General features: G+C 40.4%; 1 protein-coding gene across 1 annotated transcript in view; it reads right to left on the bottom strand.

Annotated features, from left to right (window-relative positions):
• ankrd11 (ankyrin repeat domain 11) overlaps positions 1–14,875 on the bottom strand; it is a 113,262-nt gene that overhangs the window by 13,482 nt on the left and 84,905 nt on the right. Inside the window, exons 4-7 of the mRNA XM_030719082.1 lie at positions 9,720–9,852; positions 2,678–2,851; positions 1,592–1,792; positions 1,340–1,482 (exon numbers count right to left, since the gene is read on the bottom strand). Of these exons, the coding sequence (XP_030574942.1) occupies positions 1,340–1,482; positions 1,592–1,792; positions 2,678–2,851; positions 9,720–9,852 (651 nt within the window). The remainder of the gene's footprint in view (positions 1–1,339; positions 1,483–1,591; positions 1,793–2,677; positions 2,852–9,719; positions 9,853–14,875) is intronic.

Here is a 14,875-nt window from a genome sequence, read left to right as displayed (position 1 = left end):
TTCCACACTACTGACAGCACACTGGGTGATGTGGGGTCCGTTCAGCCAATTTGAGTAAAATGCCAAAAGCTGTGCAGAGGTGAGAAAGTATGATGCATCTGAAACTGCTTTCACACATGAACGGACAATGGCAGCGGAATCAGGCTGGGACAAATTCTAACATGTCCTTTCTGCCATGTAGCACAAAGCAGGAGACAGTCCCCTACAGACGTGCTCTCAGCAGGGTTGTCAAAAAGATTCAGATACTAACTGACACTAAAACTTACTATTGAACTGGATACTCATTTGCAACAGTATTGATACAAACAATGCCATCTTTGCCTTCAGCTGACACACAGCTTCACACAGAACTGCTGCAGACAGGCAGGCACGCGGTGAACATCAGGAAGCAGATGACATTTACAACACTAAACAAAACTTTGAGAGTAAAGCTCCTGTTTCAACAGCGCTGAAGTACTGAACAGCTATAAATATTAACCTGGCTGGTGCACACCTTAAAGCAATTACCCAATAGCCACAAACACAACCTCAGGAAGGCACAAGTTAGTGGACTCTTAAACTAGTGGACTCCTAGTGCCAGTCCCAAACCCATATAATTGGGAGGGTTGCGTCAGAAAGTGCATCTGGCATAAAATCTTTGCCAAATCAAACATGTGGATCCATCCGCTGCGGTAACCCCTGTGAAAATAAAGGAGCAACCAAAAATACCTTCATCCAATAGCCACATTAGGCATCTGTTAAGTTTTCACTGATGTAGCAACAAATGCCATTAGTCCTGCCCGTCAGTAACAGTGTAATAGACAACATTAATTTAACAGGATAACACAGTTATTTGCATCTAAAAAGTGTTAAGCTTCTTTTACAATCCCAAATTGAAGCTGAGAAAAGTCTACCAGCAGCTTGAGAAAAACAGTGGCAGCCAGAAATTCTCTGGTTTAGGTGAAGGTGATGCCTGAGTAGAATGCGCAGGAGGCAGGAGACATGATGACCAATAACTAACTCAGAAATCTCACAAACTGGTGAAATCAGACATCACTGTGCACTCCTTCAAGACACGCTATGTCTGACCCCACATTTCTGTACTCATGTGACCCTCCACTGGAAATGTTCAGGAATCCAGTGCATGTATGAAAACAGCTCAATTCATTTTTTTCCCAATAAAATACATTTTTTTAAAAATGGTGTTACTGTTTGAAATCATATACCGACCACTGCCACCAATATCTTCATTTTCAGAGATCTATGATAGTCAGCCTTCTGAATCTGAATTTTGAAATGCTATTTTGTTCTTTACTGTTAAAACACTGACATGAGAAGCCTTTGCTGGATTTGTTTCTACCTTGAAATGTCCATTATTCGATGCATCGTGTAGAGGGGTGTCATCATCCAGTCCCTTGGTGTTGACCTCTGCCCCGGCTGCCAGCAGCTGCTTCGCCACATCATAATACCCCCTGTTGCATGCTTCATGCAACGCAGTCCAGCCTGAACACAAGAAGAGTTACAGTCAGAGAACTGTAAATTACAAATGAATGAATAGTACATATTGCTGCACGCATAAAGCAAATAAGAGCATAAACAAAGAGCCCCTTACCTGCAAAGTCTTTTACATTCACATCAGCTCCCTCACTGATGAGCTCCTTGATGCGGCGTACCTCTCCACGGATTGCTGCTCTGTGCAGTCGAGTCTCTCCTCTCTCGTTTCGTTTATTCACTTTGTCTTTGGTTTTAGATGCAGAGTTTGGCGTTCCCTTCTGACCCAGACTGGACTGTGACTGATGCTTTGGTGTTGTGTCTGTAGGTAAGAGAAGGATATTTTACTTTAGCACCACAGAGGTCTGTTACACTTTTTTGAGGAGAATTTACTCTGTTTTTGTTTTGTTTACTACTTCTACTATGAATAACAAGGTACTATGACTGCTTACAGCCAGAAGGGGGCAATCAAACTCTAGCAATAAACAGCACACTTACTGGACCTACTTTACTTGAGCTTATTTCATCACATTAACAAGATTAAACCCAATCCTTAATCACATTTACATTATTGAGTTTGTACAGCTATTGTGCCAAATGATATTTGAAATACACTCGCCTAATACACTCGTCCATGCCTACAGGATGCAGCAAAGAAATTAACATACAAATAAAAGCAGCTATACGTTGGATCAACCTAATTCAGTCTCGAATCTAAACTATAAGAAGAAAAATTACAAACTTGTAACAATAATTATATTTTACAGGTCTGATAAAACTTCCAGCCAAATTACTGTATATCAAAAAAATGAACAATTTTTGCAGACATGGGAAGGTAGTAGATTTAAAACATCATCATCTAACAACAGAAAGGATATCAAATAACTAAATGCTTTCAGGCTTTTTGCATTTTGATGTCTATTGTCATCTGGCTCTATCACTGACAGCACAACTTTATATTGCTGCTACAATGTGAAATAATGTGGATTAGCTTGTACTGGTCGGGGGGCGGGCAACATGTTGACTGATCTGTATTGAGCAGAAAAATTCACAAAAAACAATCAACCCTATGCTTCACCTCCCTGCCTACAGCCCACCTACCATTGCTTTGCCATGCATGCAGTCTACATTTAAAGCTCCCTCCGATCCTTTTTTCCTTGTCGGCTGTCTGTCCACAGAAGACGTGGCCTAAATGATAAACACGCACCTGGACTGTTGACGGACTCCTCAGCTGTCATTTGCATGAGCAAGGCCACCTGCTGCCGCTCGGAGAGGGGGTACCCGGCCCGGATCCCTGGCATCCCCATTCCAAACGGCAAGCTCGCCTTCCGGGTGTTGGTGGGCTCTTTTTTAATGCGCTTCCGCTCTGGACCTGGTTTCTCTGTAACAAGAGAGGAGAGGAGCAAGGTTAATTTCACTGGACTGCATGTGTGCACGAAGCTGCATGTTCATTCATTCATTCATTCACACACAAACAAATCTAATCTGCTGATCCATGTGGATCCATGTGGGGAGAGCAACAGGAGTGTTATTAATATTATAAGAGTAGAAGACGTTTATTGTTGCAAATTTCTCTCATCTGTATTTTCCTATACCAGTGACTCTTTTGCCTTTGTGAAAAACCACTAAAGATATCACAGTGTTCAGACTAATTTAAAATGTGTCTTAAAGACAGATTATTATAAAACAATAAATAACTAGTAGCGTGCAGTTCAGCACTGAGACCAAACAGCCTCTTTATTGTTGGTATCAATCAATTAAGTGTCCTGTGTGTGTGATACAGCTGCTTTCACATATGAATTCCAGGCAACGCCAAGAGAGTCAGATCTGGGTATTATCTGAAGTTGTCCTGTGTCACATGGACTAACTGGAAATACCCTGCTTGGTTTTGGCAAGAGGTGGAACCTGTTTAGAGAAAGCAGGAGGCAGCACACGATGCCCACTCGCTCTCTGTGAACTCACAAAAAAAGTAAAAATAAAAAATAAAAATTACATTCTCTACTCTCATATGGGCTCAACTGGTCATGACTAGTTGCCAGATAATGCTGAGGAAAGTTCAGGGCTGCAGTGCTATGTGTGAACAGAGATTTACATAGAGAGATAGAAGCTACTGTGTTCTTCCCACAGGGAGGCATTTCTATGCTCCAGCAGCAATCTTTCAGCCACCAAATGAGCAATAACAACATCAAAAGCACTTCAGAAGCAGTGCCCTGAAACTACTTACTTTGTTAAACCCAAAGACAAAAGCAAAAAGCATTCATTTTATAAATAACCAATAGTTTTCTCCCTATTACACACATTTTGCCCTCTTTTTGAATTTCCACAGCAAACTCTCTGCTACTTCAACATGAGTATTATTTAAGTAGACTTCTGTAAAACACACACGCACACAAACAAAACAAAAAAAACCCCACACACGCCTGTATACTGCAATCTGTATATGCAGCCTTGTACGTGAGAGCTTTGTTGGCAGCAGTGGACGACTTTTGTGTTATTACCCAGCTGCCCTTAAAGAAGGGAGGGGCCAACAGGCAGCGTGTTTATGTCTGTCTGTCTCCAAGCCAATCAGCCATAATTGTGAAAAAAGGAAAGAGGGTGTGACTTGGCAGAACCATAGTTATTACGAAATAGCTGGTGTACATTTCAATTCAACATGGCCTTGCCAAGGTCACCGCATGCCTGCCTGCCTGCCAGGATTACTGGAGACACGGTGCTACTGGACAAAAGCAGCTGCTCCACAAAGACACACCCAGCAATTATTTTCAGTGGCAACATACCATCTGATGACCCATACAGAGGGTAAAGCTACACATGGCTTCAGCGCTTCATTACCGAGGGGAATCAACCCCCGCAGCAAATGCTAGCAACAATAAAGACCCCCAGCACAGAGAGATGGAAAGAGCAAATTCAGATGTGCATACACAGAGGCCCTTTGGACCAGTCGATGTGTCTGAGCCCGATTTCCGCGGGACTTCTCTCAATCCAAGACTGGCTGCACCGCTCTAGGCCACGAACACAAGTAAATAAGGCAAGAAGGAAGCATGGCAGCTCAGGCTTCCGGTGTCTAAAGACTTTCCAGGAAAATATTTTTCCACTCGCAAGTACAGAGCTGATGAACTTTCACTAACATCTGTGAATACTTACATCTAATGTACCCTCCACCCCTCTTTGATACAGTCTCACGTTCCCTAAAGCATTTGCCATTTAGACACATTCCTTCTGCTAAGCCTTTAACAGCAGGGACCACAGAAACAGCCCAAACATGTTTTTTTCAGCAGCAGAACAGAGAAAGTGCTAAGCTAGCTTTTCCAGGCTATGTTTACAAGACTGAGAAGCAGGAAGGCAGTCATTATCCAGTTGCACTTAAAGAGAAATGCTGCTAAACATGCAAGCATAAAGTCTGTAATACAAGATTCATCATCAGTGGCACAAAACTGTCCTGTGATATGGATCAGACTCCAGGCGACCACTCTAAATAGGAAAGAAGAACTTTTTTATAATTCCCCAATTGCATAATTATAATCTAATGAGGCAATTGGAGGAGGTGTGATCACTGTGTTAAAGGGAAAACTATTAAAGATACAGCAGCTACACAACAATGAATATTGTGAAGAATATGAGTCACGTCTGCATACAAAATCTGCTCCCTAAGTTCATGAAGGATGGGGATGAGACTTTGCTTTCACAAGACTTTTGTTTGGTTAATCATCGTGGGAATTTAAGGAAAGATCCGCATCAAAACGTTTGAGAAAAGCTTGATAAAAACGTCACTGCGTTAAAGTATTACCACACAAATCAAATTAACATAGTACATGTGGATTACTGAATTAAAGAAATTAACACAGTGTGTCTGTCTGCTGGATGCCTATTTAGGGAAAACTGCAGGGCTTTCATGTGTCCCAGTAAAATGATATTTCTCAGCTTACAGACAGGGTTGAAACCTTACTCTCCTTACTGCTTTACACTTGACTAACATGATAAAAGAGGAGTAGAATTTAAAAAAGGAAGGCAAGCTAGGTAGGGACTGTCACCCCACCTGAGCCAGGGGTAGGGAACCAGATCAAACATGAACGTCAGGATATAATGGGGTCGATTCTGATACAGTAGACAGACAATACGAGAGTGCGAGTTAACGCCAAAACAAAGACGGTCTGGTTCAGTTAGCCAACAGATGACATGACAAGAAGAACTGCTCCAACCAGCTTGACCAGGTCTTAACACAGCACTTGAGCATGGAGCAATGTTCTGCTTAAGGACTCAAAAAGTCACACAAACAGGAACCTAAGGGAGAAGAGGCAGGAAGTGGCCAACAGGATGTTTTCTCAATAATCTGCAGTGAGCAAGAGAAACTCAGAAATGTACAGAAAGAACACAGTATGGGGTGCAGGATGCTCTGTTTGTCCGTTAATCAGATGCAGTCACTGAGTGTACCTTTTGTCTTTTGGTTTTACTCACAAATGTCGTGGCTCTGGGAAGATAATCTGTGTGTTAAAACCAACTGGGGGGAATACATGTGTGCACTGATTATCTGCGCACCACTATCTGTTTTTGAAAACCACCATCATTAGACCAAGAGTCTAAGACATGGCAACTATCCTAATTAATATCCTAGAAGTTTGACAAAGAGATCAAAATGACTCAGTTTGAACAAGATAAGGTGAAGTGAAAGTACAAAGATGCAAACAGAACAACTGATTTAAATGATGCCAACAGCAAGCGAGCAAAATTTCTCTGTCCAGGAAATATGGCCATATTCAAACTCCAAAACAAAACTTTCCAAAATATGTTTCATAGTGGAATGTACAACATATGCATACTGAATAATATATTTATTCTGAATAGTAATATTCACTATAACACCAATACATAATGGTTATACTTCACAAAGCTGTATTTCTATTTTCAGTCATAAATTATATGAAATGTGTCCAAAGTTTCAAATAATAAGATCAGCGCATGTACAAGTAATCCCCATGTGCCAAAAGCTCAGGCTACAAACTGCTCTAATCGCTCTGTTTCAAGCAATGTTTTTCTACTCTTGGCTCTGAATCATGTCAAAAAATTGGTGGTGTTCTCCTTGCGATAAATCAAAAATAAAACCAGTAGAATAAAATCCACTTTTTCGCATATGGCAACCAACTGCCAGTAGCTGCAGAGAGTAACTGGTAGTACAGACACAAAAGAGTCAACTACTTGTGTAAGGTTACATGATGGGCTCTACAGAAGTTGACTACAACAGCAGAAATTAAGCAATCTAAGATGTGAACTGTTTGCCAGTTAAAAGAGGAACAGCAGGAAGAAACAATTTGTTTTCCTATCTACCTATTACCCTTTTCTGCTGCCACACACAAAAATCAAAGCAAAACTGAAAACCCTTGATGTTTCTAAGGTGCAGAACATGATTTAATAGTTTAAACAACAATTGCAATTGTTGACGAGCAAGCAGTCATGCACATCCCAAACTGTCAGATGAAATCACAGTGAGAATGCCAGCATTGCGTGTCCTGACTCATCCACACTTTACCCAGGCTGCATCCTCACCAAAACCATTTCCACCCATTTCCCAGTAAGAGTAGGACAGCTTCAGACAATGTCCTTGCCTGATTCCTGTGGCACACAGCAGAAATCACGTGTGAAGATTATACAATATTTTACTATAAGCTAACAGAGGCCAGAATAACAAGCCTCTTTCAGAAATGCACTCCTTTCTAATCGGATGTCACTGGAATGCATAGACAGGCCCTGCTGACTTCTAGAGCTAGATCCATTTTTGTTTCACCGTCTACATGCCACAAGCCTGGACTGCATGCTGTCGCATTAAAACACAACTATGTTGGAAAATAGCCTAAAAAGCAATAACATGCACATAAGCAACATTTAATCTCAGCAACTTTATCATTTGCTTTAAGATTAGTACATTCATTATGATGCAGTTATCCTATTTACAATTTACAAGAGAGCTCTGTGTGAACTAGGGTTAGTACAAGGGGGAAGGTGCAGCGGCAGCACAAAAACACACAGACAGACCCCTATGTTTAGTGGGTATGATCACTAAACCTAGGGTCACGAGCATGTTTAGTTTTGATGAATTTCGGCATCCCGTTTACACGAGAACGGCGTGAAAATTATACTTTTTGAAAACGAGTTCCAGTGTGGAGCGTTTTCAAAACACTCTGGTCTCCATTTCTGTCTAAACGGGTGAAAATGCTACTTTTTGAAAATGGGGGTACTGGCACATACGCACTGTGGTTGTGTCTCCTATATCCACACCGCCAACTTGGGGCTTGGCAATGGGAACTACAGCGTTTTCAGTGTCTTGCTTTTCAGCGTAAACGAAGATCGTTTTTGAAACGTTGCCATCTGAACGAAAAGGAAAACAGTAAAACGACACTGTTTCCACAGTTAGTCCACCAGGGGGGGACTCTGCAATTTCCTTGTATTGAAACTGTATTGGCGTGTTAATAACAAAACAAATACAAATAGCAAATGTTAGGGAAATCTCTTCCACAGCATGTCTTTTGTCCTGTCTCTCCTGTCAGTCCCAACCGGTCAAGGCAGATGGCTGCCCCTTATGCTGGAGGTTTCTTCCTGTTAAAAGGGAGTTTTTCCTTCACACTGTTGCCAAATGCTTGCTCACAGGGGGCTGTTTTGACTGTTGGATTTTCTTTTTAATTATTGTCGGGTCTTTACCTTAGAATATAATGCGCCTTGAGGCAACTGTTGTGATTTGGCGCTATATAAATAAAATTGAATGGGATTGAATCCATTTATGTTTTGTGTGTCCAAAAAACAAACAAAAAAAAAAAAACATATCGGATGATATACCAGATTATCTGATTTTTAAATCACCAAATACTGATTAGTCTTAAAAGTCCTCTATCAATTGGGTGATACAAATGGCTAGTTACCTTACACCAGCGCAAGCCAGACAAATTGAGCATTGGAAGTGGGGCAGGGATTAGAAGGGTGGGGGCTATGAGATGTAAAATTTTGCAGAGAAACTAAAAACAGCCCCAGCATGATCAGAACGTGAAAGGCCATAGACTATAAAACCACACATATGCAAAGACATCTCAATCTTCATGAGATAGATAGATAGATAGCTAGATGGATAGATGGATAGATGGATAGATGGATAGATAGATAGATAGATAGATAGATGGATAGATGGATAGATGGATTCAACTTTATTCATTGCTTAGTACAAGTACAGGCCAACGAAATGCAGTAAAGGAATGCAGGTGTAAGACCAGCTTAACAGCACACACACTTTACTGGCCCCGTATACTACCAGGCTAGCTTCTGCTCACACAAAATAGCTTAGAATCTTAGCAACTAAAATGATATGGCTCAGTTCATAGATAAAGAGAGGCAAGGAGCTGGAAGACAACATAGTCTGCGTAAAGCTATTAGCATACTAAAAGACTCTCCGGCTACTGTTCTCAACATTAGGTTTCTCACCTTCCCTGATTGGAAAGGGGGTTGGGGTTGATCTAAAAAAAAAATATCTAAAAAAAAAAAAAAAAGCCAATGGATAAATGGATTGAATAAACAGCACATTAAATAACCTTGCAACTTAAATATATGTGAAGTACACACAAAATCCCACATACACAGTGCAAAGATTTAAGACATATTAGAACCTCTCAATCAAGCATTTAATATATTTAAGTTATGAAGTGATCACACACAAAATACTTGTCCAATCTTGCCCTAACAGTCATCTGTTACATCATATTTGTAGCTTTTCTTATGTGTACCGAGTGGGAAGATTTATTTTTTTGCCAGTGTAAACACTAAACATAAACCAATTTAGCCAGTGCTGATGATGAAGACTGTTACCAAAGCCTCTAAGCTGGACCATTATCAACAAACTAAATCCTGAACCTTTAAAGCCCAAAGTCAAACAAGCGTGAGGACTAGTCCTTCTCTCCCTAATTAAAAGAAAACAGTTGGAGCCTTACCAAACTCAGGCCTGGTCAGGCTTGTATGTTGCCCAAATCCCCACTTAATTGGATCATGATTTTGTGTGGTCTTCCTCTCCTTTTAGACTATGTTTGTAGGTACAAAATCCTTGATTCTCAAACACACAGCTAATTCAAAGTTTCATTTCACAAAAGCTCAAACCCGGTTTACACTGCACAGCTAACTACTTCCTGACTCCCCGTCCTCTTTAATTCCCACTTCAAAGTCACATGGAGGTGGAGATGCCAAAACAAGAGTGTAAACACGCGGCAATGCTGTCTTACCTGAGTCGGAATCTTTCTGGTCTCCATTTGCTCCAGCAGTGAAGGGCAGCTTCCTTTTAGAGGCCTTTTCTTTCATCTCTTTGCCCCCATCATTGCGATCCAATTTGGGAGTCTTGTTTGACAACACCTTATCCTGTGAAAATGACAAAACACTGGGGTAAGCAAATGTCTTTATCAGAGCAAAGCAACAGCACTGCACTTTAATTGTCTACTTTACACAAAGCTAAAATTAGACATAGGTCAACAAAGACATAATGCATAAGTGCAATACCAAAGTCCTAGAAGCAAGTCCCAACTCGGCTGCCACACTGAAACACCTCTGGGCACTTCTTTGAAGCATGATTTAAATTAACTTTAATTTCAGTGGTCACCGGGACATAGAATCTGATAAAAACTGCACACGTTTACTGACTTTACCCCAAAATGAGTTTTTAAAAAGCTTCCCCCCCTAGATGTTTTACATCTACCACCATCTTTTCAAGTCAGGACCCTCTGAATGCCATGCCCCTCTTTTACAACGTCTCTGGCTATATGTTCCTACTGAATTCACTGCTCAGACTCTTCTAGCTCTTATGGGCTTCTCGAAGTGAAATTTTTCCAGAGTTTCTTCTTAGATTCCTGGCTTCCTGGCCACAGTAAAAGAGCCAGGCACAGGGAGAGGAGGCTAAGCTGACGCCGGCTTGGCTCTGTGGTCTACAGCTGCTGGAAACAATCACAAGCCCCAGTATATCTGCTATCAACAGATGTAAATACTTATGTGTCTGTCCAGCTTAACTTAACTGTTGTTCAGTGTTTGGGTACTCATACAAACGTGCTTTTTCAGAACAGGGGAAGATGTCTAACAGTTGTTTGATGGGATCTTTATAAAAGTTTATTAATAATTATTCATTGTTACTTTCAGTTGCTTCCTTTCTCAAGGGTGTCACCACAGCTGATGGATCCACATGTTTGATTTGGCAGATTTTATGGCAGATGCCCTTCCTGATGCAATCGTTCACATTCCCAGTCCAAAGACTCCCCAGGCTTGGAACTGGGAATGGGAGTACCTTAGCTGGTGTTTTCTCCTGGTCTCAAACCAGGGATCTTTGTCAGACAAATGTGTTGACCACGACACTATGGAGATACTAATAAATATTCATTATTAATTAAAGAATTCAACTTAGAATTATATTTAAAGAGGAAAGCAAAATATAAATATAAAGCCAAAGATTTACAATATATTAGGAACCAATTAAAAGTAGATATTTAAAGATATTTGTAGACAATGTGGATATTTATGGCAGAGAATATTAAAAGATTAAGTGTTGTATCTAAAAAAAAGACCAAAAAAAAAAAAACCTGTATAACTATATCATATATATATATATTATATATATATATATGTATGATACTTCATACACAATTTTTTTTGCCTGTCTCCCAGTAAGCCATGACTTACAGTGATTTTATGCTTTTGCAGTAAATCTGCTAGTACATGCCCATGCTACTGTATTATTTGACCTGTTTATTCTTTTGGAAAACTTACTTACACTATATTGCCAAAACTATTCACTCACCCATTCAAATAATTGAATTCAGTTGCTCCAATCACTTCCATGACCACAGGTGTATAAAACTAAGCACCAAGGGACGCAGACTGCTACTACAAACATTTATCAAAGAATGGGTCGCTCTCAGGAGCTCAGTGAATTCCAGCGTGGTACCGTGATAGGATGCCACCTGTGCAACAAGTCAGGTTGTGAAGTTTCCTTACTACTAAATATTCCACAATCAACTGTTAGTGATATTATAACAAAGTGGAAGTGACTGGGAATGACGGTAACACAGCTACAAAGTGGCAGGCCACAAAAAAATGACAGAGGGGGGTCAGTAGGAGTTGGGCTCGACCCCTTAGTTCCAGTGAAAGGAACACTTAATGCTTCAGCATACCAAGACATTTTGGACAATTTCATGCTCCTGACTTTGTGGGAACAGTTTGGGGATGGCCCCTTCCTGTTCCAACATGGCTGCGCACCAGCACACAAAGCAAGGTCCATAAAGACATGGATGTTTGGTGTGGAAGAACTTGACTGGCCTAACCTCAACCTGATAGAACATCTTTGGGATGAATTGGAGCAGAGACTGTGCACCAGGCCTTCTCATCCAACATCAGTGTCTGACTTCACAAATGCGCTTCTAGTAGAACGGTCAAAGATTCCCATAAACACACTCCTAAATCTTGTGGAAAGCCTTCCCAGAAGAGTTGAAGCTGTTCTAGCTGCAAAGGGTGGGCCAACATCATATTAAACCCTATGGATTAAGAATGGGATGTCATTCAAGTTCATATGTATGTGAAGGCAGATGAGCAAATACTTTTGGCAATATAGTGTACTTAATCACATTGAGAAAAGTCTTTAAAAAAAAGAAAGAAAAAAAGAGGTGGCTAATGATGCTCATATGCTAAAAATGGGTAATTTTAGTCCACTGGTAGATGATCGCCAGGCAATGTGATGACATCATGCTTAATTCAACTTTTGTGGCTATAAATGAGATGTTACTGTTAAGATAATACAATGCTTTTATAAGGTGTTACATGTACATACATGATAAAAATGGGTAATTTTAGCCCGTTTGGCAACATGATGACAACATAATATCTGATGTAGATAAGAACCTTGAGGGGCCTAAGATGTACCTGGGTGCCAAGTGTAGTTGTTAATTCCTGATGGTCTAGGAGGAGTTTGCAGACAAAGAAACAAACAAACACAGAGACAGAGATTTTGTGTATTATATTAAGAAGATGCCATATGTACGTTGTAACTGCAAACCCATCTAAAATCCTATACCAGAACTTGTACCATTACTTTCCCTGCAACTTCCTACCAATATAACTATAATGCATCCTGCAACACCTTCTTATGCATTTCCACCTGCTTTCTGTGGTGCCATTTTTTTTAACTGACTAGAAGAGAACAACTTGAAGAGAGGAACTCCACAGCCAATTGGCGTTTTGGCAGCTAAATTACAGAGCATTGCAGCTACACCATGCACAGGTAGGTGCTGGTAATGACAATGACCATGTGTAGGCTAGATCATATGCTCTGCATAGATTCAACACAGATGAGTGATTTTGTATTCATTTGGTATTTACTCTTTGTCAAACACATGCAAATACTTAATGCGCATGTCTTTGAAATGTGAGAGGAAGCCAGAGTACCCGGACAGAACCTACACAGGCAGCACATTAAGGCCCCAGCCGGCAGACTCAAACCCAGGATCTATTACACTACACTAACCACAGTGCCACCCTGATATGCTAATGTGTAATTAGCAATGAGCAGTCTAATTTTGTGGAGGGGCATTCTAGATGGTATTACATAAAAAGAGTTAAGTGTCTTTCGTAATGACATCATCTGTCATGTGGCATTCTGGTAGATTATGAAATGCACCCTCCTGCAAAACAGTAGTCAGTACTGGAATTTCAGTAATGATTCCTTGTATGATTCAGACGACACCATCTGTGGTTAAGGCTTCAGGAAAAAAAAACAAAACATTACAGGATTAAGCACTGAGTGAAAAATAGTTTCCAAAACTACAAGGTTCAGTCTGCTATAATGCCCTGTAACTGTCCAAATGTTCAAAGCAAAACGTCTACAGTCACAATATAATCATACAAACACTGTGCTTATTTTAAGTCAATAATTACACAGGTTTAAAGTCACATAATGTAGATGCAAGAAGAGCAGGTGAGCTATAATGTACACAGTCGCTTTATTTCACTTAATTTCTCTGTCCTATCTTCTGTCCCCTTTTCATCTGTTTCTATCCTCGGGGCAGGTTTTCTATTATGTGTCAACTCTTTGAACTCCTCCCCCTGCCCTGCCCCAGTCATAAGACCATGATGTCATGGTACAGTAAAGACAAACAGTGTCAGCTACAATGAGCTGATCTTTCTCTCTGCCTGTCTGCATCTCCATTCACTCCCACAAAGAGAGAACACACCATCTGAGCAAAATGATGATGCACACATCTAGGTGAATCTGAAGCTTCAGTACATTTTAGCAGGGAAAGCAAAATGTGAATATGTATCTGAATGATTTCTTTAAAAACAACATACAGTAAGGGCTCTGACTAATTGCTCTGGTAGAAAAAGGTCAAATCATTAACTCAAATATCTGAAGTTCAACTGGGTTGTTCTCGCTGAATTAAGTGTAAGCAAATCTTTGACAACTCGAGACTTTCCTCTGATCTGCCTTCACACGACACCCTGTTTGGTGGTCTCCTAGCAATGCCTGCTCTTTTTGTCTCACTCAGTTTTCCACCCACCCCTGTGCGCTTCATTCCCTCCCTCCCTCCATACCAGAGTCTGATGCAATCCCTTGCAGAGGGCTGTAAATCCATGCCTGCATAAACTGTACCTCTCCTTTTCTCACCTCTCTGAGCTGCTGCTGGTAGCTGAACAGTTGGTACACACCATGACATCATCAAGTTGCGCCCAAGACTTTGTTCCAACACAAACAGTGTTGACAGTGTCTGTGTCAAATTCAAGGTACGCTTCTTTAGTGAGTATGTCAGAACTGGCCAATAAGGTAACACCACTGAAAGGCATGTGACTTAGGGTTTTTTAAGGACGCAAACATTGAGCCCAAAAGTCTATTATGCAATAGTCCAGTCTTTAATGAGGCATTAAGGTGTTTAAGATAAAGGAAAATGCAACAACAACAACAAGGAATTTCAGTTTAGATGTTTATCAATCATTGGTGAGTACAAAATAAAACTGAGTGTAAGGACAGAGCATATTTACATACCAAAAGATAGACAACATGCAGAGGTATGTTGTTAGTCACTATTAAATAGTTCAGTGGAAGCAATGGCAAGAAAACAAAATATAGCAAATAAAATATACAGTAGGTACTGATACCCCAATATATTCTATCACTTTCTCTTGCAATACAATACGCATACGAAAGTATTTTTATTGAAGTATGCACGTGCTCTGTACAGATTCCCCTAATCCCAACTTTGTGTCACTCATGGTGACGCTTATTAAACAAGATCAAGTAAACTAAAGAGAAGTGAAACAAAATCAATGAGGAAGAAAAAACTCAAAGAGGAAAAATGAAACTAATAAATTGAACTGACTGATTATTTAAATCCATTAATGATATACACACACA

This window comes from Archocentrus centrarchus, chromosome 3 (assembly GCF_007364275.1).
Source record: "Archocentrus centrarchus isolate MPI-CPG fArcCen1 chromosome 3, fArcCen1, whole genome shotgun sequence".
NCBI classification, from domain to species: domain Eukaryota; kingdom Metazoa; phylum Chordata; class Actinopteri; order Cichliformes; family Cichlidae; genus Archocentrus; species Archocentrus centrarchus.
This window is presented reverse-complemented; position numbering and strand designations above follow the sequence as displayed.